Here is a 23345-nt window from a genome sequence, read left to right as displayed (position 1 = left end):
TGGGCGGCTAGAGTAATGGATGGCATCCGGAAGTGATGTGGGGAGGATGCGGAAGGAAATCGGGAAGATAACTACCATCTTGGGAGAGAGATATAGCCAGAGTATCACCCATTTCTTAGGATACAGCTTCAAGGAAGAAGAACGGACGCCGATGACTGTCCTGGACAAAACATATGAAAAATTGACTTCCAAATCCTAATACAACACATATATACTTAATGACTAAAATGGAATGAATGATAATAGGAAATAAAACATAAGGAAAACGGGATTATTTCGGCTGGTCTCTTACGATAGGTATTCTGGTGGTACTATAGCAACAACAGTACTGCAATATTTTTTGTGGCAAGCTCCCGCGTCATGGTCAAAGGTGCAATTGGCTGGTCATAAAAAGTTAAGCCAGTTGATAATAGATTTAAATTAGGCATTAGGCTCTTGCATGCATTTAAGATCCATTTCTAATCATATCCAAAGTTCTCAATTTTTTTTTAATTTAATTGATTTATTCGCTTTACTTTTTTTTGGATAAGAAAATGTTTAAATTTGAATTTTTGTTTTGATTGATAAGATTAGTTTTGCAATTAATTCATTTGTCTTCATGCGAAACTGACAGGTTTTGATTTAATGATTGAAAGAATATAAATTTTTTGTTGTCAGTTGTGTGCTCTTGATGTCCAAGACGTGCATTCAGATCACCCAAGTTGTGTACTCAGTTATTTATTCTTACCCCCCGACCAAGTTCTGATCCTTTTCACTTGCTTCTTAAATCCACACCCATATCTGACAAACTTTATCTTTTTACAATGTTCTCTTCTAGCTGCATATATGTTGACCTAATTCCGCACATGTCGAACTAATGCATGTGTCACTTAGGTGCATCTTGACATCAAAGTTTGCCTTGTGCATATAGAGTGACATTGCACGAAAACCACCACATATATCCTATAAATTTTATAAATTTTCTTGGAACACTTTTTAGTTGATCTTGACTAAAAGGTAGCCCGTTTATAGTCCTGCAACTTACCATACTCAATGAGAATCACATGAGAAAAAGCTCAGTGTTTTATAAAACTTTGCTTACTTGCTGCTAGGTAATCTTAAATTTAGTTATTTGTTGCAAAATTACTGTCTTTGAAGTTGATTTTTATATTGAAGCTAAATTGTTATTTTTACAGACATCTGCCAATAAATGCTTATAATGCTTTTAGATCTTTAAACATGATGTTCGGTTGGCTTTCATATTGCATTATTAGCACTAATTATATGTATTATTGATAGCTTGATTCTTAATGATAAAAGAGCCCCATATATGAAAATTGAATTTCAACTTTGAACTTTGAGACAAGTGATAGAAACTACGCTTTCTCGAAGTGATGCCAATAAAGTAAACTAGTTGCTATATGACAAACACTTCCAGCAAACATTGCAACTAATTATAGAATATTTGATGACTTATTTGAGTATTTATTTCAGTCTACTCTACCCACTTTTCTTGCGCTTGCCAATAGGTCTATTACGAGTTACGAATTGGTGCTTGTAACAGCATTGTTGATCAGAATCATTCTTACAAAAAAAAGGAGTAATGTATAGACAAGCTTCTTTAGAAGTAAGTGTTATCGACTGTCATCCTACTGATGATTATCATGATTTTACATAAAAGGATTAAGTTTGATGCTTCCACATTTTAGGTTCTTCATGACCCTAATACTTTTATAGGTTGGGAGTTTGAGATGAACAGTTTCTTTGTTTTGAGATGGATGACATGAATTATGTTAAATTTACCAAAATAATATTGTCAAAATCAGTTATTGGTACTATATTATCATTATTCATGATATTGACTTACAAAGAGTTTCACCCTTCTCTACTCGGGCTATGATGAAAGGATTATTGAGGTAATATTTATTTGTGACTCTACTCTAGGATACATTTTGGTCACGTGCTTTTGAATTGTAGGTAAGAGTCTCAATTAGTTAGAACCTTCCTTAATGAGTTTGAGGAAGTAATGCCAATGTGTGACAATTTTTTAATATGCTGGACAATTGATTACCAAATTTATCTTTTTGTTTCTTTTAACATAAGGTTAAACGTGTGCCTATTTATCTTGACATTGAGAATGCCTATCACAAGGATTTTGAATTAGAAAAACATTGTATTTTTCATCACAACTAACTCTAGGAATTCATTGATCAGTTTTATATAGGTTGGAAAGTCTAAATTCAGCATAGTATGCCTTCTAATCTAGCACAATTGAATGGCTAAGGTTTTATTTCAAAATCAAAATTTACACAATATAGAGGGAATCTGCCAAGTAATTTAGTTAACACATGGACACTCACTTTCATCTGTGTCACTAAGAGGGTCATTACCATCAGATAATTCTCTAAGATTATTTACTTTTGAAAAAAAGGAAGTTTGGGTCCAATGGACCAAAAGCAGGTGAGTTTAAGGATGTGATCAATAATGATCCTTATACATATTCAGAAAGGTTTTCGATGATAGTATAATGCAATTAGTTGTTGTTAGATTTTTTTCACTTTTTCAGCCACTGCTTCAATTTTTCTTATGTTTTTCAATTTGAATTGTTTTCTTAGTTTTTTTTTTTTAATAAGCTTAGATTTAAATTTGAATATTTTTTCAGATTAAATAGGATTAGTTTTGTATTTAAATGTTTTGCCTTATAAATTTGTTTCTACGAATAGAAATTCATGATGTGTAATTGAATGATTATTATTGAATAATTAAGTTAATGTAAATTGTTTGCGACCAATTGAGTCCTCCTTTGGTCTATGTTTTGTATGTGGATAGTTCTAAGTTGTCCGCTTGGATCACTTTAAGTTGTTTATGCTGTGTTATCTCTCTTCCCCATCTCTCATTTTGACATATGGATCATTTAGTGTTGGGAGTCATCAAATTCAAATGTTGACAAAATAAAACAATAAAAGATATGCTGTGTTGTCTGTAGTTCACTTTTTATTACTATAATTTAACATGTGGTTATTGGTATAACCAAAGTAACAATAACTCCATGCGTTAGAGTGATGTTGACATGAATTTTGAAATTTTTTATCATGGGCATTTGGGTTATTTAATTTTTTTAATTTTATTTTTTTATTAAAATTATCCTATGCAACGCAATTAAAATTCGAGTTATTTGCTAGCAATTTGTTACCAATTTGCTTACTTTATTTGTTGTCTTTTAATTTATTAGCATTCTATTAATTTTTTAGAAGTTTACTTTTTGTCTATTTATAAATATAAAAATTCAAAGTAATACAAAAATTTTTATTTCATGAATAAAATTCTACTTTGCATGTGAAGCCTATTCCTTTCTTTTATTACGAATCAAATGAGATGTGAATTTTCGCAGAGGTTATTTCTTCTTAAAGGGGCGTTGCTTGCTTACCTTAGTACTTTTTTTAATCTGATCTCCTTTGACCAATTTTATTTATTTATTAAATTATTTTCATCATCATTTTGTAGCAAATTGGTGCTAGAGTCAAGTCATTGTTTCATTTTATATGCTAGATGGCCACTTTGAAAATGTCTTCCATGAAAGTTTTGAATTGTCTCATAATCATCATTCTATATATTTTTTAGTCCATAGCTCATTTATTTCCTTTCATCCGTCTTGCCTAAGACCTTTCTACCATGAGAAATGACCTAATTTAAGATTCCCTCAAATGTGCCATTCTTGGAATCACTCATCACTTTGAAGTTAGCATTCCCTATGTTATAATATTTCTTTTCTCCATCATGGGGCCCTTTTCTAACCTCCAACAATTCTCTATAAATTTTTTTTAATAATTACATAATTATTCTTACTTGCATTATCGTACCTCCTAAACCTCGTTGATTTTGTTTAAAAAAAGCTAGAAACAAACCTTAAAAAAAAAAGGTAGATTTGACTAGAAGGAATCTCTGTGAATCTTCAATAACGTAGGTCACTTTTTTTTGTTTTCTGCGTAAAAGATTTAGATTTTCTTCCTCAAAGACATTAATAAAGTTAAGGCAATTATATGAAGCAATTTTTTTCTGCTTAAACTTTTTAAATTGTCTTCTTAAATGATATTAATGAAGTCAAGGTACTTATTTTTACGGTACAGTTACAATCTTGTTTGTGTCCTTTAAGATCACATCACGCCTTAGGACGTCACATGTACCATTCAACATTTGATAGTCCCCTTCATCTCTCTGGAGATGAATGTTTACTAAGAGCAATCGATGTGGTCATAAATTGTTATTTATTTTAATTGTATTGGAGGTATTTATGCTTTCTACATTTTTGTGGAATTCCATTCCTGTTATGTGCCCTAGACAGCCCACCATGGTACCTACAGGTTCAATTTGTCGATTCTATTGTATGGAGTTTCCTATTTCAGCTTTATTCTTTTCTTATTATGTTGCATGCATTTTCTACTTTGCTTTTTTTATAGTTGGTAAGTTGTAATAGTTTTTATCATGTTGTAACTTGGGTTTGTGGGAATAAGTGAATATAACTTCTCCATCTTTCTTCTTGATATCAGAGCTCTAGAGAGAATCCTTGCTGTTCTACCCACCGCTGGCCTTCTCCTGCTGTCCAAACACAATATCCTCTTCTGCCCGTTCTATCAGCTGCCGTCTATCAGCCCTCCTATCTCAGCTGCAGCCCCAACAGCATCTCTGCGGCAGGCAGTTCTGTCCCTGCAGCAGCCCCTTCTCTTTGCCTTGACAACACCCAGCAGCAGCATACTTCTGCTGATTCCAGCATCCTTCGTCTTATGCAGCAGCACCGGCAGCCTCAGTTGATTCCAAAAGTACAATCCTTCGGATTACTTTACCCCGCGTAGTCTTGCCGCTGCCTTCCTACTATTTTTCAGGGCCCTACTGCAGAGAACTACCCCAGTTGTGTTTCCCTGCTGCCTTGCCGATGTCCTCTTTCTTGCAGTCCCCTATTTTCAGCACCTTTCTGCTGATTTCCTTCGTTGTGGTTAACCAACCTATTCGTGACCAAATACGGGATGAAGATTTCATGTCCCACGACAAAAAGTGGTACGAATCTGGAACAAATATGGTTATACAGCCAGATATCTCTTCCCTCATCACCATTCTTAAACTAAGTGTCTACTATTTTCTCCAATGGTTTCAATCAGTTTTTATGTTCATCTGTGGGAAAGGGAAAAAGGAGCGCCTTACTTGAGGAGCCATTCTTATTCTTTTGTTCCTTTATCACTCATGAAAGATCTCGGATCATATGGTCATTCTATGACCACAGAAGTTTGAGAAAATTTCTTGCTTTATAGGACAACATAAGATATTTGAGAAGTACCTCGTGAGATTTATTCTAGAATCGAAAAGATTTGGACAAAACAGCATGAGCTACTGTAAAAATAGTCAAGTGTTACTCAATGTTTCAACACACTATCAAGGTACTTGTTATAGTTAGATATGTATGATAGATATGTATGGAAGTGCCCGTAAGACCCTATGATTTATAAAATCATAGTAGAGAAGAAGATGATGATCAATTTCTTATTGGGTCTAAATAAGAACTTATATGAGATTAGAGGAAGAATCATGTGGATGAAGCTTTTCCCTTGTCACTAGGGAAGCATTTGATGAAGTTAGAAGAGAAGAAAATAGGAACAAGCTCATGATGGTAGGAAGTGTGGGTTCATTTAGCAGTAAAGGATCAACTTTATACACACAACTTCTACTATGATTCAAAGCTAAAGAAGAATTATCCCTTGTGTGAATATTGTAAGAAATTTAATCACTCAAATGACACTTACTGGAAACTACATGGAAAACTTGTAGATTGAAAACTTGGACAATGGAGGAAGCACCAAGACAATAGAAACCTTACTATTTCTGAAGTTTTGACTGAACTTAGTCCCTTCACCAAGGAACTAGAGTTGTTGAAGGAGTTTCTTACTAGCACTACTTAACAACCTACCAACTTAATGACCCACCAATGCCTCACATCCTCTTTTTATTTTGTTAACAATGGAAGATTTCAATCTTGGATGATAGATTCAGGTGCTTCTGATCACATGAATTGAGACATGCTATCATCAACTATCAAGAATTAACTGCCTCTAAATTTGTTATATCTGTCGATGCATCTCATTCCAAGATTGTTGGGAAATGTGAAGTGAAAGTCTCTAAGGAAATTCATCTTTCGGTGTTATAGATTTCCCAACTAGATTGTAATTTATTTTCAATTACAAGCTTACTCATGACTTGAATTGTGTTTTTAAATTCTATTCCAACTTTTGTGAATTTCTGATGGTGGATTTGGGAAAGGTGATTGATAGTGTTGAATTGTATCAATGTCTATATTTGCTCAAGAATTGCTATTCTCTTAACATACAATTATCTTCTTCACCATCTTCTTCTCATGTTTTTGAGTATGTTGTGTCTGAGTTTGTAAAGATATGTTTTATTATGACATTGTTGTAGGTCATCCCAATTTTTTTTTGGTGGCAAAGTTGTACCTTCATCTTTTAATTAATAAAAGGTCGGAGTATTTTCAATGAGAAAACCTGCCATTTGGCCAAGCATTCTAGTCATGCATATTCTCCATCTTAGTAGAAACTCTCGCATCCATTTTTATCTTCTACATTAATATTTGGGGGCTATCAAAATTAAAAATCATCAATGGAGCTAGATGGTTTGTCATCTTATTTGATGATCACAGTAAAACCACTTGGATATTTCTCATGAAGGAGAAATCAGAAATTACACAAATCTTTCAGTCCTTCCTTGACGTGCGGTACACTAAGTTTCAATGTAAACCTTAAATTCTCATAACTAGTAATGCGAAGTAATGCTTTAACTTGATTTTTAAACCCAACTTTACAAAGAATGATATCATCCATGTGAGTTATTGTGTTTAGACTCTACAACAAAATGGATTAGTTAAGATGCAGAACTTATCTTTGAGGTACCTTGGTCTATAATATTTTCTCGTCATGCCCTAAAAGTTTTTTAGGAAAATGCATTGCTTACTCCCACTACCTCATTTATGTAATACCAAGTAGAGTCCTTGGATTTAAAGGCTCTCTCCATATTTTTATGAAAACATACCCTCATTTTAGAGCCTTCTCATCCAATATTCTTTTAAAAATATTTAACGTGTCTCGTTTGTTCACATGCATTAACACAAATTTAATCAAATATATTTTCTTTGGTTATACATTTAACAAAAAAGGCTACAAGTGTTATTTTCTCATTGCTAAAAAATACTATTACTCTACGAATGTTACATTCTTTGAAAAGCAATCCTACTACACCAAATATGAAATTTAGGAGAACCGGGAAGAATATTTCATTTGTGACACTATGTTGGGTATCGACACTAAACTAGAATCACTACAATTTATTCTACTTCCCTCTAATCATCCTATCTCCTAAGTTCCACCACTTGAGAATATCCAACCTGAAATTGATGATAAGGAAATGCACAAGGAATTTCATGTATACACCAGGAGAAAGAAATTTTATCGGTAGGATAAATACGATATTTAACAAGACTGTTCACAACCAAATATGAATACACACATCTTTGAAGTTTCGAGTGAGTTGGAATCTAGTGGAGAAGCCAGGGAAAGTTGCACAAATTATTCTATCCAGGTTTATGTTGCTATGGAAAGTTATCCTCACTTTATAAAGTTTTTGTATCTAATCTTGATAGTGTGCAAATGCACAAGTCTATTCATGAAGCATTTTGAAGTCCATAATAGAAAATGCAGTTGAAGAGGAGATCCAAATAATTGATCTAAATGACACATGAATCTTTACGAAGTGTTCTCCAGAAAAATACTTGTTGGGTGCAAATGAGTGTTCAATATCAAGTATAAAACAGATGGGAGCATTAAGAGGTTCAAGGTTAAGTTGGTGGCTAAAGGTTTCACTCAGTCTTATTGAATAGACTATCAAGAGACATTTGTACCAGTGGTCAGGCTAAACATTGTAAGAATTCCGCTTTCCTTCGCATTGAATAGAGTGATAATTTTATTTATTTGATATCAATTATGCCTTTTTGAATGAAGACTTTGAGAAAGAAGCGTATATGGAGATCCTGCCAGGGTTAAAAAATGACTCAAATAAAGATCTTTTTTTGTAAATTTAAAAAGTCACTTTATGGCCTCAAATAATCTCCACGGGCTTGGTTTGAGAACTTTGCCATGACTACGAAATATAATGGGCACATCTAATGCCAAACTGATCATACATTATTCATAAAGCTTACACAAAGGGGTCAGAAAGCTTTTGTTATTTCTATGAAGATGTTATGATCCTGACATGTGATGATAAAAAAACGATTGGGAAGATTAAGGTGGTTCTTGCCATTAATTTTAAAATGAAGAATCCAGGAGCTATGAGATACTTTACAGCATATAACTGGTCAGGTCTAAAAAGGAAATTGTGATATCCTAAAGAAAGTACATCCTAGATCTATTAAAAGAGAGGAATGTGTTTTATGGATTTCAACAAAAGGTTACATTCAGAGAGAGAAAAATCACAAATGGAAAAAGGTAGATATTACAGATTGGTGGGAAAAAATTACCTATTGTACACTAGGCCTGATATCACTTATTCTGTCATCATTGAGTCAGCGTATGAATAGTCCAAATGCAAAATATTTGAGGATGGTTTGGAGAATATTGAGATTTCTTAATAGACCCCTAATAGAGGGTTATTTTGTAAGAAATTACACAAAAGGGGTAAAAGTTTACACTAATTCTAGTTGGGCAAGGGAACTCATGGACAAAAGATTCACATTTGGGTATTGTTTCTTTGTATGAAGAAATCTTGTCATGTGAAGGAGCAAAAAAAAACAAGCAGTGCTCTCTAGTAGTGTAGCATTTGAGTTATGAGCACTTGCTTTAGTAATTTGTGAAGGAATGTAGTCCAAAATTACTAAATGAGTTGAGATGCTCCACAATCAGTCCCATAAAAATGTTCTGTGACAGCCAAGTCACCATTATTTTTGCAAAAAATCATGTGCATTACATAGCCAAACATATTGAGATTGTTAGATATTTTTTCTAAAAAGTTCAATGATAACATTATACACTTAATCTACATTCAAACTCATGTTCAAGTTGCTGATGTCTTTGTTAAATTTGTACCTCCATGCAACTTCAATGACATGACTATCAAGTCGGGTCTTTACAACATCTAATTACCGAGCTTGAGAGGTAGTGAGGAAATTTGTCCTTATTAGGTGGCCTAGATCGTCAGAAATATGAGACCCATAGGTTCAATTGGGGATGCTATTGCAGGGACATTCCTAATTCAACTTTATTCTTTTTTATTCTTTTTTTATTATGATGTACACTTTTTCTTTTTTTGTTTTTATATTTGGCAAGTTGTAATAGCCTTTATTATGATTGCCCTAGCTGCCCCCTAGCTGGCCCCCATATAAAACGGGGAAAGATTGCAACTTGGGTTTGAGGGAATAAGAGAATATGACTTCTCCACCCTCCATCAATTTCATTATTTTATTTAGATTATTATATTAAATATCATTAAATTTATTAGCAATTTGATAGTAGTTTACATGTTTGTGTAATAATTTCCTCTTCAATTTATAAATTTGAAGATTTCGGGTCATGTCCACTATTTTTTTTTGCACAAATAAAATTTTATTTTGTATATGTAGCCTCATCATCATCATCATCATAATCATCTATTCTTGAATTTGATCGGTGATCAAATAAGAGATTTGGCTCTCCGTTGTGGCTTTTGTTTATTTATTTTTTTTTGATCTTTTTGTCTTTTTCATCTTATCCATCATTTTTTACTTTTATTTTTTCAATGTTATTTTAATTGTAGAGTGGCTCAATTCATTGTCATAAGGGTTTTCATCTTCGTCATGAGCTTTATGCTTCAATTCTTAATAAGATGTTGACCAAGGTCCACTCAACATCCCATTTATTTTCCAATTGATGCCATGTCAAAAATTTAATTTTAACTTTTATTTAAAATGGGATTATTCTTTTTTCCTTCTCTTTGTATATCAGAAGTCGTGATTATGTGGCGATATATTCTGACTGTATCAACCCATTCCACATTTCAACATCTATTGTCATTTTTTTTTCACTTTTGCACTCTACTGCTCCACTCTTCTAGTCCATTAACTAGCGAAGCTAGCATACACAGTCTTACCTCAATATTATTAAACACTCTTTAGAGACTACATTGTCCATGTATGATGTTAGCTCTAACTTACACTCCACGAGCCTTTTACTTGGTTTGTCATGGCTTTTACATAATTATTGTCTGCTTGAAACTATTAATTATTAGGGCTAGGTAAGAATTTAAATACTAATGAACCAAATATGAGATTAGTAAAGAAATATTAGGGGCTATATGGACTTGCTCGTGTAATCTCAGATAAAGAGTGCAATTACTTTGTTGGGAGAGATTGTCTTAATATTCACATGCAAATTCCTAATTTCAATAACTCTTTAAATTTCAGTTTTTGGCTGGTGGACATTACCTATCAAACTCATAAAATATCACGACCCTACCCGGGGATTGAAAGTAACCAAGGTGGGTATAGACAGCTGGACGGTAGAAATTAATTTTTTTTATAGTTAGTTTTATAACATTTAACAAATGAAATATTCACAAAAGATAGGAAAATTAAACTAAATCATTTATAAAATTTACCTCAAGTCAGGTTGACGGTGCTTCTATAAAGATTTCCTCTTCTAGTATCCATCTTTTAATCAAATAGTTTAACATGAAATGTTAATTTAAAAAATAACGAGTTAACTAAAGTCAGTGAATACTCAGAATTCTGGACAACAGTAACACAGAAAAAAAGAAAATAATATGAATGTCAATTAAGATTTTAATAAATCAATATAAAATATTTGATAGCTGATGAATATGATCACCCACGATATTTCATAATATTCAAGGTGTGTTATTATGTCAATATGTCTATATCATTATTTACAGTCGTCATAATAATACCGCTTAAAAATTATAACAGTTAAGATATTACAATATCAATATCTTTTTTTATTTACATGCAGGGGTACGTTAGGGTTCCTCGTTAGTACTATAAAGTGGTGAATACTATCATAACCAAACATGTATTTGCAATCTAATTATAAAAATCACTATTAATAATGATTATTTAATTTTTGTTTGCATAACATTTAATATACTTGTTATCATTCAATATTCATGATAATTTAAACAATTTTGAGTATAAATATTTCCTACAATATGAATAAAAATTCAATACAATAATAAATTATGAGTTTGCCATAATTTCAATATAACCGGTGAAAGCAACAATAAATGTATTTGGTATAGAAAAAGCAAAAGTATTACCATAACATAAGAACATGAGTATTCACTTTACTTACAGATGATTTTGCTTTTGTGATAAAGTATCTATAATCAATTAAAAAGTATCATTTTTTGTAGGTTAACTGAATGATTTATCATTATTTATAACGAAAATATTTTTAAATTACATCATTTTATGAAATTTGATACTAATATATATATATATATATATATACTAAATTTTTTGTTTTATTATTAAATAATTACTGCAATGTAATATCTTGATCTAATTATTGAGAAGTTTAAATTTATCTAATTATCAAATTTGAAATAACTCTTAATTAAAGTTTTTCTTGAATTAATTCTTCAAATATACTAACTCGCATGCACTCCTCCCTTATGCACATAAATGAGGCCAAAGTCCTTATTGCTAGACTTCCTGATCTCAATTAATATAATTTCATATTAACATTGTAAATGTATATTCATTTATATATGAAAAAAGTTTAGTAAACAAGTCTAGCACGTATCTTGACCTTTATGTGGAGTGGTTTCGCACCTCCTGCACACCAAGGTCGCACGGGAGGATTCAGTTTTCTACACGCAAGGCTCCCTCTTTACCGGCTCACACAAAACCCTTCTCTTCCCTTTTCCTTTGCACAGTAACACACATGATGCTGCTCAGGTGACCTCCTCCTTCAAGCGAGCAAAATACGATACGCCTCACTGCACTTGTTCCTCTCTTCCTTCTCACACATAAAGTTCCCACAAAGCTGCCTCCTTACCTTTTTGCTGCATAGGGTTTTGGCTAGTTTGACCACATGCAGCCCTAGAATTGCCTATTTTCATCTAATCGAACACCCGGCTCAATCGATGCAAGTGCAAGCTTTGTTGAGCCTTGCATCTTTGTGTTTGTTCAATTCCACACACCAAGAATTGTCTGCCTTCTTCCTCTTTCCCACATCGCAACTTGTCGACGTAGTTGTTCGAACCTAAGGTCATTCATCTGCTTGATTTAATTTGTCTTGTGACAGAGATCTCTCTGTCGCGAGCATACGAGGTTCATCTTCTTCCCATCTCCATTACCGCATGCGATGAGACACAATCTTGCCTTCGACCACCTCGTCTCCTCTTTCTCCTCACTCTCTACTCTCTTTCAATCACCTTATTTCTCATCCTCTGGTTCGAATGAGGCGTTTGACTACTGCATATAAAATTGTCATCATCATGATGGTTATCCCTTTCTAAAATGAGACAATCCTTTAAAATTTATTTTTTTATTTTATTATTATTATTATTTTTTCTGGTTATTACTTAGCATTCTTCCTTCGAACTTTCAATAGCTTTCTTTTATTTCTTGAGCTTGGTTTTTTTGAAACACTAATAATAGCATGATAAACAATTGGACTTTAAAGAATTAATAATGTTGTGTGATAAATTGAACCTATCAGGAGGCACATAACCATAAAGTATAACTTTTATATAAATATCAAATATATGAAACTAAGGAGCATTAGAGGACGGAATAACTACACACACTTTTGATGCCGTTGCTTGTTGCTCTCACTCGCTACGGTCGTTTGCCTTCCCGCACCCTTACAAGCTTGTAATCCTATTAATCCTCATATATGCAACTTTGCTGCTCCTCCATCATACCCCTCATGCTTTCCTTTGCCTCACAGTTCTTTGTCCTCTCCCTACGACTGCGACCTTCTCCTACATTGTGCCTGGAGTAGCATTTCCGGTACACAATGCTCAGATCAAAATTGTGATATAGTAGCTTAAGTAATTCTAGAAAAGAACTCATTACCAAGCAAGCCTTACATAGTCCTCCTTCCTGTTGCTTGATTCTTGAACGGTTGGTAGTAATATTGACGCTTTTATCTTTTGTAATCAATTCTATAGATAGCCATAATGTAGTGAAGTAGGGCTTAACGTCAGGTGGAATTGCAGGTCTGATCCATGTGATTCCAGTGCGTTATGTTATTATTACAATAAGATTGATTTAATTTCGGTCATCAATGTCTTGAAATCAGAACCTTCTGATGAAATAAAAAATGCAATATCTGCATACTGGGGAATCCCTATTGATGAATGTTGCTCCAATGACCGATGTGAAGATGACGCTCATAATCAGAGTGAGATCAGGGTAGAGAAAGCCCAGTTGAAGTCACTATCTTTTTCAAAGGAAGATCGTGTTTGTGATAACTTTGTTTCGGTAGGAGCGGGAAGCACTGATCCTATGATTGCTGGCTCAAAAATTTTTGATATTTCATATTCAATTCAGCCAAACTCTGTAACCTCCATCCAACTTGAGAAAATTCCCACTGTACCTGCAGTTTCTGAACCAGTTGGCGATTATTTGGATGCTACTTCTTATGACCACCCTGATGTGCTAAATGGTATTGATTTTTCTATCAATCCTACTATAAACCAAGCCAGAAATGCTTCACTAAAACCAAATGTCAAAACTAGAGGTCTGGATGAAAACTTTCAGAACCCTGGATGGAATTCTACTTCTCCGAAGAGGAAAGGTGGCGCTTCTCAGCTGCAACCTGATCTTTTTAGTTATGTTAACTATTATAGTTTTGGTCAGGTTGCTGCAGACATGGCTGAAGAGTTATTATCCAAATCTTCAGAGATTATCAGTAAAGATTCTTTGAAACCTGATGAAGTTATAAAATCAGATCAGCTGAAAACAATTTATAAGAAATTCACACAATGGAGTTGGTATAATTATTATAATCTAATGGTGTCAATACGAAAGGAGGATTGTGGTTGGTGCTTTGCTTGTAGAAGATCAATTGATATTGAATGCTTACTCAAGGTTGTTAATGAGAAACATTTAGAGGGCATTAAGTTCAACCAAGCAGATTCCTCTAACCATACAGGTGTGGGCTCTGGAAAAAATAAGAAAGACCACATAGTTTTTGCAATGAACCATATTTTATCGATTGAGGACCGTGTCCGTAGCCTCCTTTCAGGTCCATGGGAGAAGCTAAATTATAGTGAATGGTGGCGTAGGGCTGTCTTTGAAGCCCATGATGTTGCTTCCTTGAAGTTCCTGCTTCTTTCTGTAAGTGTATACTGGTTATTTTATTTTCTTAGGCCTATATGTTGTAGTTTATGAATGATTTATAAGTTTTTCATATTGCTTTCAAACCATTCACCTGGAATACTATTATTGATTCTACTTTTCTGCAGTTAGAATCCAATTTGAGACGTGTTGCACTCTTAGCTGAATGGCTGAAACCAGTAGATTCTGACCAGACTGTTGGTTCTGCTTCTTTTAAATTGACAGGTGCAGTCCATGCATCTAAATTCAATGAAACATCGAAATAATTTTGATAATGGTGTTTAGCGTGGTTTTGCTTCTTGTTCAGGCTTTCATTGGTGGAGGGGTGGGAAATTGTCGCGGCAGTTGTTTTGCTGGAAGATGCTTCCTCGATCATTGGCTTCCAAATGCAGTCGTCAAGGTCTGTATTTCTTAGCTTCTCTTTTGTTATCTCTTTTCCATTCTGGATATGACATCCCCTGTAATTATCTAAACCGCTCCATAGAATATTATTTTTCTTGAAACATGCAGGTGGGAATAAGAAGATTCCAAACTTATTTTACCAAGATGTTTCAGAGTTTGCAAAGAGAAGCAAAAACATTTCATGGCGAGTTTCTGTCGAGATGTCTAACACTATTGCTCGACTTCTATATCAGGTAGATTTGACTTTTATTTTATGCCAATGGATTAAAAAACCATAGGTGAGACTTTTGTCATAGTTTTAGCCTTGAACATCCTTTCAGGTAAAAGATTTGGACTCAAACATAAAATGGACAGAAATTTTAAGCAATCAAAATTTTCCTCACTGCACAAAAGAGGTTAAAAAAATAGAAAAGCTATTTAGGCATGTATTAGTACGGAGGAAGTGTGTTGAGGGAGCAGAAGTAAGATATCTACTTGATTTTGGCAAGAGGGAGACAATTCCCGCTACTGTTACAAAGTATGGGGTATTATTTGAAGAATGCTCTGATAAGCGGAAAAGATTTTGGTTGAGTGAAACTCATGTTCCCCTGAATTTAGTTAGTGCTTTTGAGGAGAAGAAGTTATCTCGCTTAGCCAAGAAAAAAGATTCTGGACACTTGTGTGAAAAGAAAAGCATCTTTACAACGAAGAAAACCAAAAATTCTAAAGGACTTTCCTACCTATTTTCAAGGTTGAGGGACTCGGAAAAGCATTGCTGTGGTCACTGCAACAAGGATGTTCTAGTCAGGTATGATTTAAGGCGTTGCATTGGTAGCATGGCTTGGACTAATTTTCTGAAGCATGACTGTTCAACTTAAATTAATCCTAATTTTTTTGATGCAAAAGACTTCGTTCAGTACCTTCCATTGATTTTTTGAAGTCATGAAACTACTACGTTAATCTAAACTTATGAATCTTGCTATCTTTTTTTCAATTTACGTGAGTTGTTAAAATTTATGTCCATAGAAAATGATACATTACTACATCCCTCATCTACCAGCCCCATCTATTTGTGCTCAACTTTCATTGATTTGGGTAGGCTATGAGCCTACAAGCATGTTCTGTAAGATTCAAGTCATACGAATAATTGAATTCTACGACATACCTTCAAAGTCATTTCCATTACTACGAGTTCCATCCCTTCATGCTCAACATTCATTGATTTTTTAGGCTACTCAAGTTTTCTATTAGACTTGATTCATACGAGTGGCTGGATTCTGACAAGAGAAACATGAAATGGATTCCACATCTTTGATTTAATTCCATGATCTTCAGTGTTCAATTGTTTGAAAGCCTTCACAAGCTTATGTTTCCACTGTTGTGAGTGATTGCAGATTCCATCTGCTAAATTTTTATTCTATTAAATCAGTTAGTATGGATTTAGATATTTGCTATGAATTCTTTAACATCTTGGTGATAGCTAGATTACCTTTTGTCATCTCTGCGGAGATGAGATGAAATAAATCCTTCAAGCATATTGTTGTTGGCCATGCTCATTTAGCAAAGCCAAGTGGTTTTTATGGCTACCTTTTTTACCTTCCCGGCATGCTAATAATCCATGATCATGATTATGAGATTGATCTTAGATTGTTGATATTTCTTGATGCATTCAATGAATTTGAATATATCTTGCAAGTGGTCTTCTTTTGATTAAGAATTTTCTTAGCTAATCTCACTTTTTTTTTTTCTTCGTATTTTTTAGGGAGGCTGTGAGCTGCTGCAATTGTGATGGTGTGTACTTCGACTTTTTTGTGATCCTTTTAATCCGAAGATAACTTCACATATGCATGTTGTAAGCTTTTGTTAAATCTATTAATTTTTCTATAAGATCCTGCATTGTTAATTGTTGAAATCTGTGGATTGACAACAATTTAGAACTGATTAGCTGTTTCCATTAAAATGTTGATTTTGTTTTACTATGCTATTCTTCATTTTGTCTAAAAATGGATAGCAAATGACATTATTCTTGGGCTTCTAGAAGTTGTTTAAAAAGTGGATCTAGCGGTGAGATGGTTGTGAAAGTGGAAGGAAATGATAATATGCAAGTTCAAGAACATTTTGAAGGAGATAAGCGGTGTTTGGCGGCTGTCCTGACTGAAAACAACTATAGAACCACGAACGTTGTGGTACGGATGACGATGAGGATGCACCACATGTTTTTTGGTAAGCTAATGATACACCACTTGCAATAGGAGGATACAATACTTTAGAGAGTAGAAAATCAGAGAATAAACTCTCAAAATACATAAAATCAAGCTAATATCTCAAAACAACAAAAATATGTCATATATAGCTTTTTAACAACAAATATCCCTAATTAAAAATAATTAAATACGAAGAAAAATCATAAAGAAAAAAGTATTGAATTTGTAACCGGGTAGACGCTTGATTGTTCGATCCTCTCACAATCCCGGGACTTCCTGCCATCTCGTGAAATTGTGCAATCAGGGATTCTCCCGCACACGTGTGATTGGGGGAGAGTCATTCTCCTCAGCTAGGAGATGTTTTTTCTTTTTCTCTGAAAGGCCTTTGATTGCATTTTCGGGCATTTTATTTTACAGAACAAGCTATTCCCCTCTTCTATCAGGCCCTTTGTTTGAGAATATACTGATGAATTGAATGATAGCTTAATACCCAACTCACTCCCTATAGCATTTCAGAAATAGCTCAAAATTTTCTTCTCTTTATGAAGTGATGATATGTTGGATCTCCTTCAACAATGGTAACCTACGAGATCGGCTGTAAATCCCAAAAAATCTTGAAAATCTTTTAGCAGGGGCTACTATGTATTTGGTATTGACTCCTTGAATTCATTTCCTTCTTTGAAAAAATCAAGCTAGGCCTGCTGATGCTCCTCTCAAGACTTGGAAAAAGATAGCTTGTGACACAATGTGGCACAACATCTTCAAACAATGTACGAATGCCCATTACCTCAAGTTCTTTCCAAGAAATGTACAATTGGTTTCCCATCTTGGGTCTAATAATGTATTCCTGTAGCCATCGTGATGTATGCAATGGTTGTACTATTAAGGATGATTTAATAGAATATAATGAACATCCATAGGTTTTACGTCACTCTACATTTGCGCTTGGAGTTTATTTCCAATAGAAAACTCAATAAGACATTTTGTCAATGCTGATCTTAATTTTTTCAATAAAGTCAGAGAATATATGATAATGCTTTTGAGTTGTGAGGCTTAATTTATCCACCATTTGCCTAGATGTTAAATTTTCAGAACAACCTCCATCTATATTGTGGTTGTACGCTTTTTTCTTTACAGTGCAATGAATGCAAAATATGTTGTGATAAAGCCACTATTGCTCTCTCATAGGCTCAATCTCATGGACTCGACGAACTACTAGCATTTCTTTACTCATTTATTTCCTCATATTCTCCAGTATCTCCTGTGTCACTATCTATGTTTTCTACTGCTTAATGAAAGATGTTACTCTTCTTATTGGGTCCAAAACTATGGCGTTTTGAAGCATTTTTTGTCCGTGATGGATTTGGGAGTTTGGGTGGTTTTCACATTTTCTCCACTATGAATTAGTTTTCACGAGAGGGTTTAGCTTGGGTGTTCCTTTGGGTGTTCTGTTGTTGCTTGATACTGGGTTGAGCTCTGCCTGTAAGGTATATTTGTCATCTGATGACGTTATTTCTCTACCTTTAAGGTTAGGGTATGTACATTAAGTAGGGATTACTATGGTTATAGATGCACCTCAGTACTCATAAATGACTCCAATCCTCTAAAATAACTTGCTAATGTTTGCTCCTCTTATTCCACCTACTCATATTTCAGCATAATTAAATTCAACTGTGTACTTCTCCACAGAAGAATCTCTGGGTAGGTTGTGCTACTTTTGTTCCACCAATACATATTTCAACATAATCAAATTCAACTGTGTATTTCTTCAAAAAGAATCTCTCTAGAACAGGTTATGAAGTTTTATAAACATATCCTATTGGTAATGTAAAGGAAAGTATTTGCACTGCATCTCTCTTTTTATCTTTAGCCCATACGGTGATTTTACCTTTTCCTTCATCATGTTGTAGGCTTTTCAAGTTCTCCCGTTATATGGAAGAATTCTTCCTTAACTTAATAGCGGCTAACTTGACTTTTTTGTAAGGTGAAATGTCGTTGTACTCAAATACCGGTTCTAATATTTGGAGTCACTTGATGAATTTTTTTGGATCCATTCGATCATCCTATAGTCAAACTTCACTCAAAATTCCTAACTTCTTCGATATTTTATGCCAATTCGTCTCGGTATTGATTTTTCATCATTGAAAATTTTTCGATGGAAGAGATTCATTTCCTTTTCTTGATATGATAAATCATTGTTGTGTTTATGGGTGACATCTCTATTGCCTTCTCTTTAATAAGATAAGTTCTTGTTGCAGTTGGAAGATTACTAACTGCATATCTCTTATAGTATGTTTTTGGACACCTCTATGAATGTTTCTGTTAGGCGGTACTGTGTCATTTTCTCCCTACTAGGGTTTAAAAAAGCATAGGGTTGTAGATCAATAGTTGGTTGAGGGCATAAAATTTAGTTGTAGTTTTTAGAGTGGATTTTGGTTGAGGTAGGAAGATTGGCTTTTAAACATTTAGGTTTACGGCTCGAAATTGCTGTAGGAATGTGCTAGAACATAGTGGGTTTTTTTTTGGGGTGGTGTGCTTGCTACTAGTGTTAGTTTATATGGATTTGTTTTTTTTTTCAGCAAGGAATACAAATTCCTAAACATTTAGGTTTTGTTGGGCTGTGATATCAAATGACACCATGATGGAGCTCCTTTAAGGTGTTTAGGACGTGGTAGCAAGGAGATGACTGTAAAATAGCAAGGGAATGTTAATGCACAAGTTCTATAGTGTTTGGAAGGACATAAGCAGCTTTCGATAGGTGTCCCGGCTTAAGATAGAGGATATAGCCAGAAACGGATAAGTACAGATGATGAGGAGGTCCATCACCTGTTTCTGAGGATACATCATCCCTATTGACCGTAAAAATTAAATAAAAGAAATTGAAATAAAGTAAATCCTAATGACTGCCCCTCCCTAGGATGTCGATAACTACTACCACACTCCTCTTCATTATGGCTTCTTATTCGAACCTATTCGTGATTGCTCCTAAACCAACACGACAGAATTCTTGGGCGAAAACCCTGTTAAGCCCTCGTCTTTCTCTCCAAGTTTGCAAGCCCTAAAATGATTTACACGCATTCAATGTCCTTGCTTTCCTTGTTTGAGCGATATGGTCGTGACTAGGGCCAGCGAAAAAGCAACGACGAGATCATAACGTACGAAGACCTTTGAAACTTCATGTTCTTCCTTATAACACAGAAAGGAGTTAAAGCTCTGCTCCTTTCAATCGCAACCTTCTTGTTATCTAAACCCATGTTTGTGTGACTTAGAAGTCGCAGAAGACTACATCCCTTCGCTAGAAAGGAAATAACGGGATTGCGACACGTGAAGGCCTTTGGAATTCCAAATCTCAGTTCGCCCTTTCATCTACCTCTCTACCTCATTTTTATGGCATACAATTGAAGCCCTTTACTCTAGAAAGAAACCCTTCTTCCCTGTTTCGCTCATCCTGCTTGTCCTTCCTCGGCTTTGCATCACACAACGGGAGCACACCATACAAATACCTTCGGAAGCCACATATATCTATTATGTTGCTCCATTTCTACTTGCTTTAACCGAAAACAATTTGTCTTTTTGTTTCAACATAAGCACTTCCCCTTTCATTGTTTGCTTCGATCCAAACAACCACGGAAACCGCACCTCTTCACTATTTTGCTTGACCCAACCCAAAACCCGTTCTTCCCCATTTTATTATTTAGGGCATATATTTAAAAAATAATTAGAAAAGTGTTGTATTTTCATTTTGATGTTCCATCACCGTTGTCAACGTCGATCGCCATCATCAATACCGTTGTTTCACTTAAAAAGTATAAAAAGGGTCAAGGGAAATTTTACCTATGTGAAGAAATTTGAGTACCTATCGAGGAAATTAAGCAGCGTTCGGGGAAAATTGAGTATTCGTTCGGGGAATTTTTTTCTTATAAAATTGCAAGGAATTTAAGTACTCACCCTGGGAAACTCGAGTATTTGTTAGAGAATTAAGTATCGTTCAAGGAAAGTTAAGTACCTATTTGGGAAATGCATGCTCATGCTTGACTTTTTGCAAGTAAATTGAAGGTCCGGTGAGTGCCTTAGACCGTTGGGTTAAAAAAACCTTTTGTCTCTCGACTGTAGTATCTAACGACTATGATTAGTGAGTCTTTTAAGAAAATTGGGCGTCTTGACAATCTCTCGAATGCCCCTTATTCGGATGTGGATGCCGGGAGGTTTAAAAATTTTGGGCTACTTGGACTTGCTAATAACTAAAATATTTGGACTTTTTGAACTTACAAAATGATTAAAAATGTGGATCATGTGAACTTGAAAAATAATTATAATTTGGGCTTTTAAAATTCAAATCTATGCTTTTGTGCTTGAAAAATAATTTAAATTTCAGCTGTTTATATTCAAATTTAGGCTCTGAAGCTTGAAAAAGAATTTGAAATTAACTTTTTAAAAATTCAAATTTTGACTTTAAAATTGGAAAAATAATTTAGACTTAGGCTCTTAGGCTTGAAAAATAATTCAAATCTAGGGCTTTTAAATCTCTGATAACTCGCTACCAAATTCGTAATATATCTTCTAGCGAACATAAGTGTTATCTTTTTTTTTAAAAAATAAATTTGTGCGCTTCATTACATAAAACGAGCACATCTAATTTCAATGTTCTGATTAGATTTCATGTTTTTAAAATGGCACTCCACTTAGATGCAACGCTTTTAGATTTGCACAAGTACACTGCAATCTTCTGAAGTTTTTTTGAAGTATATACGTGTAATATCAATTTAGTTTAGAAATTTTAAGAATTGTATTCATGGTTTAAGGTATTTTATCTAATGTGGAGACACCTTTAAAACATTCAAGTATTTTAGAAGGTGTGTAATGCATCTTATGGACATGTTAAATATTTATTTTTATTTTGAAAAACACAAAACTATAAATAAATGCATCATATATGTGTGTCAACATTCACAACATTCATGCAGAATGCATCGTATGCACAATCCCAAAATTACTTATCTGCACTTGCTCCACCAAATTGACTAATATTTTTATTTAAATGACCTGAAAATACTTCGCGGATTAAGGTTAAAAGTTTACTTAAATAGTCTTTGTTATGACAAGCGTAAAAAGTTTCTTTTGAATAATATACGAGTAAGGAGTCATCATATTTAAAAAATTAAATTCAAGATAATTAAACTACTCACACTCTTAATTGGGTCATCGTATTTATAAGGCAGGGTTTTAAACCCCACTCAACTAATACGATTATTCTCCTCTTAAAAACTGGAGTCGACGAGTTTAATATTTTCAATAATGTTCATATAACAAGCATAAGAATATGCAAGTTTAGTCACGTACTTTGATCCTCATCGAAATTAAAGTTGACAAGACTAAAAATTTAAATATCTTAAATTGATAAAATTCAAATAAATTGAAAACATAAATATCTTTGAATGTCCAAATTCCCGATGATGATTGTGTTGACTGAAAATATTAACTGGAGGGTTAACTTTTGAGTTACTATTTTCAAATCAAATTTTCAAAGTAATATATCTAAACACTCAAGTTAAAATTAATCTGTTAAAAGAATTAAAGAAAATCTCATTTACCCTCCACAATAGTTTGTCTGAGGTGATACTTTTGATTGATCTTAACTTGTAAAGAACTAATGTCACATTAAGTGTATTAATATATTCGTACTTAAAACAATTTCATGCTAGTAAGAACACGACCCAAGTCTCCTGTCTGCGTGGTTTGACCCAAAGACTCCACAAAAAGTAGAGATTACTACCAATGTCTTTCAATCGGGTGGTATTGACATATGAAACTACTATATTATGATCACGACCGCAACCCGTTTATTCCTCAATAACAGTCTACCATTTGAGTTGTATATCATATGATGCATTTGATTGATATAAAGACTTCTGTCAGTCAAGGTTGACTTAAATTTGTATTCTTAGATAAATATTCACCTCAGATCTACAATTGTCCCTTGGACAATGCAACCCATGGTTGCTGTCAGGGATCTTTCAGTTAGGTTGGGTCAACCACCTCCTCTGACTATGTATAAAATTCTCAAAATGCATAAATTTAAGCTAATTTTTCAAAATAGTAAAAATACCTCCTATATAGTCCCCTAATAGCAAGTGAACAAATAGCCCTCATTATAAATAAAGAATTATCAAAAAAATATTGTTGAAACTGAAAACAGGCGGACATGTTGTTCAGCCCTTCCTCAAAATCGTGACAAGTCCGGTGATCTTACGCAATCACGGAATCCGGGATTCTCCAGCACGATCGTCACTGAGGTTCTCCCGCTTCCGTGCCAGTGAGGTTGAGGTTTTTGCTATTTTTTGAGTAGAGCTTTTTGACTGTATCATTTCCATATTCATAGTTTAATTGAT

At 34.0% G+C, this 23345-nt stretch overlaps 1 protein-coding gene across 6 annotated transcripts in view; it reads left to right on the top strand.

Moving 5' to 3' along the window:
• Positions 1 to 23345, top strand: part of LOC110037771 (DDT domain-containing protein PTM) — a 47774-nt gene that overhangs the window by 6779 nt on the left and 17650 nt on the right. For 5 of the 6 annotated variants that reach the window (XR_002295365.1, XR_002295364.1, XM_020742473.1 and 2 more), the window contains 6 exons: positions 13249 to 14371; positions 14500 to 14596; positions 14679 to 14771; positions 14882 to 15006; positions 15094 to 15560; positions 16515 to 16543. Coding sequence is in view for 4 of the 6 variants with exons in the window: in XM_020742473.1 (XP_020598132.1) it covers positions 13249 to 14371; positions 14500 to 14596; positions 14679 to 14771; positions 14882 to 15006; positions 15094 to 15560; positions 16515 to 16543 (1934 nt within the window). In the remaining 2 variants the exon portion in view is untranslated. Of the gene's footprint in view, positions 1 to 13248; positions 14372 to 14499; positions 14597 to 14678; positions 14772 to 14881; positions 15007 to 15093; positions 15561 to 16514; positions 16605 to 23345 lie in introns of all 6 variants that reach the window. The other variant, XM_020742476.1, reaches the window with a different exon arrangement.

This window comes from Phalaenopsis equestris, unplaced genomic scaffold, assembly GCF_001263595.1.
Source record: "Phalaenopsis equestris unplaced genomic scaffold, ASM126359v1 Scaffold224851, whole genome shotgun sequence".
Lineage (NCBI taxonomy): Eukaryota > Viridiplantae > Streptophyta > Magnoliopsida > Asparagales > Orchidaceae > Phalaenopsis > Phalaenopsis equestris.
Note: the sequence above shows the minus strand (reverse complement) of the source record. Positions and strands in the feature narration are given on the sequence as shown.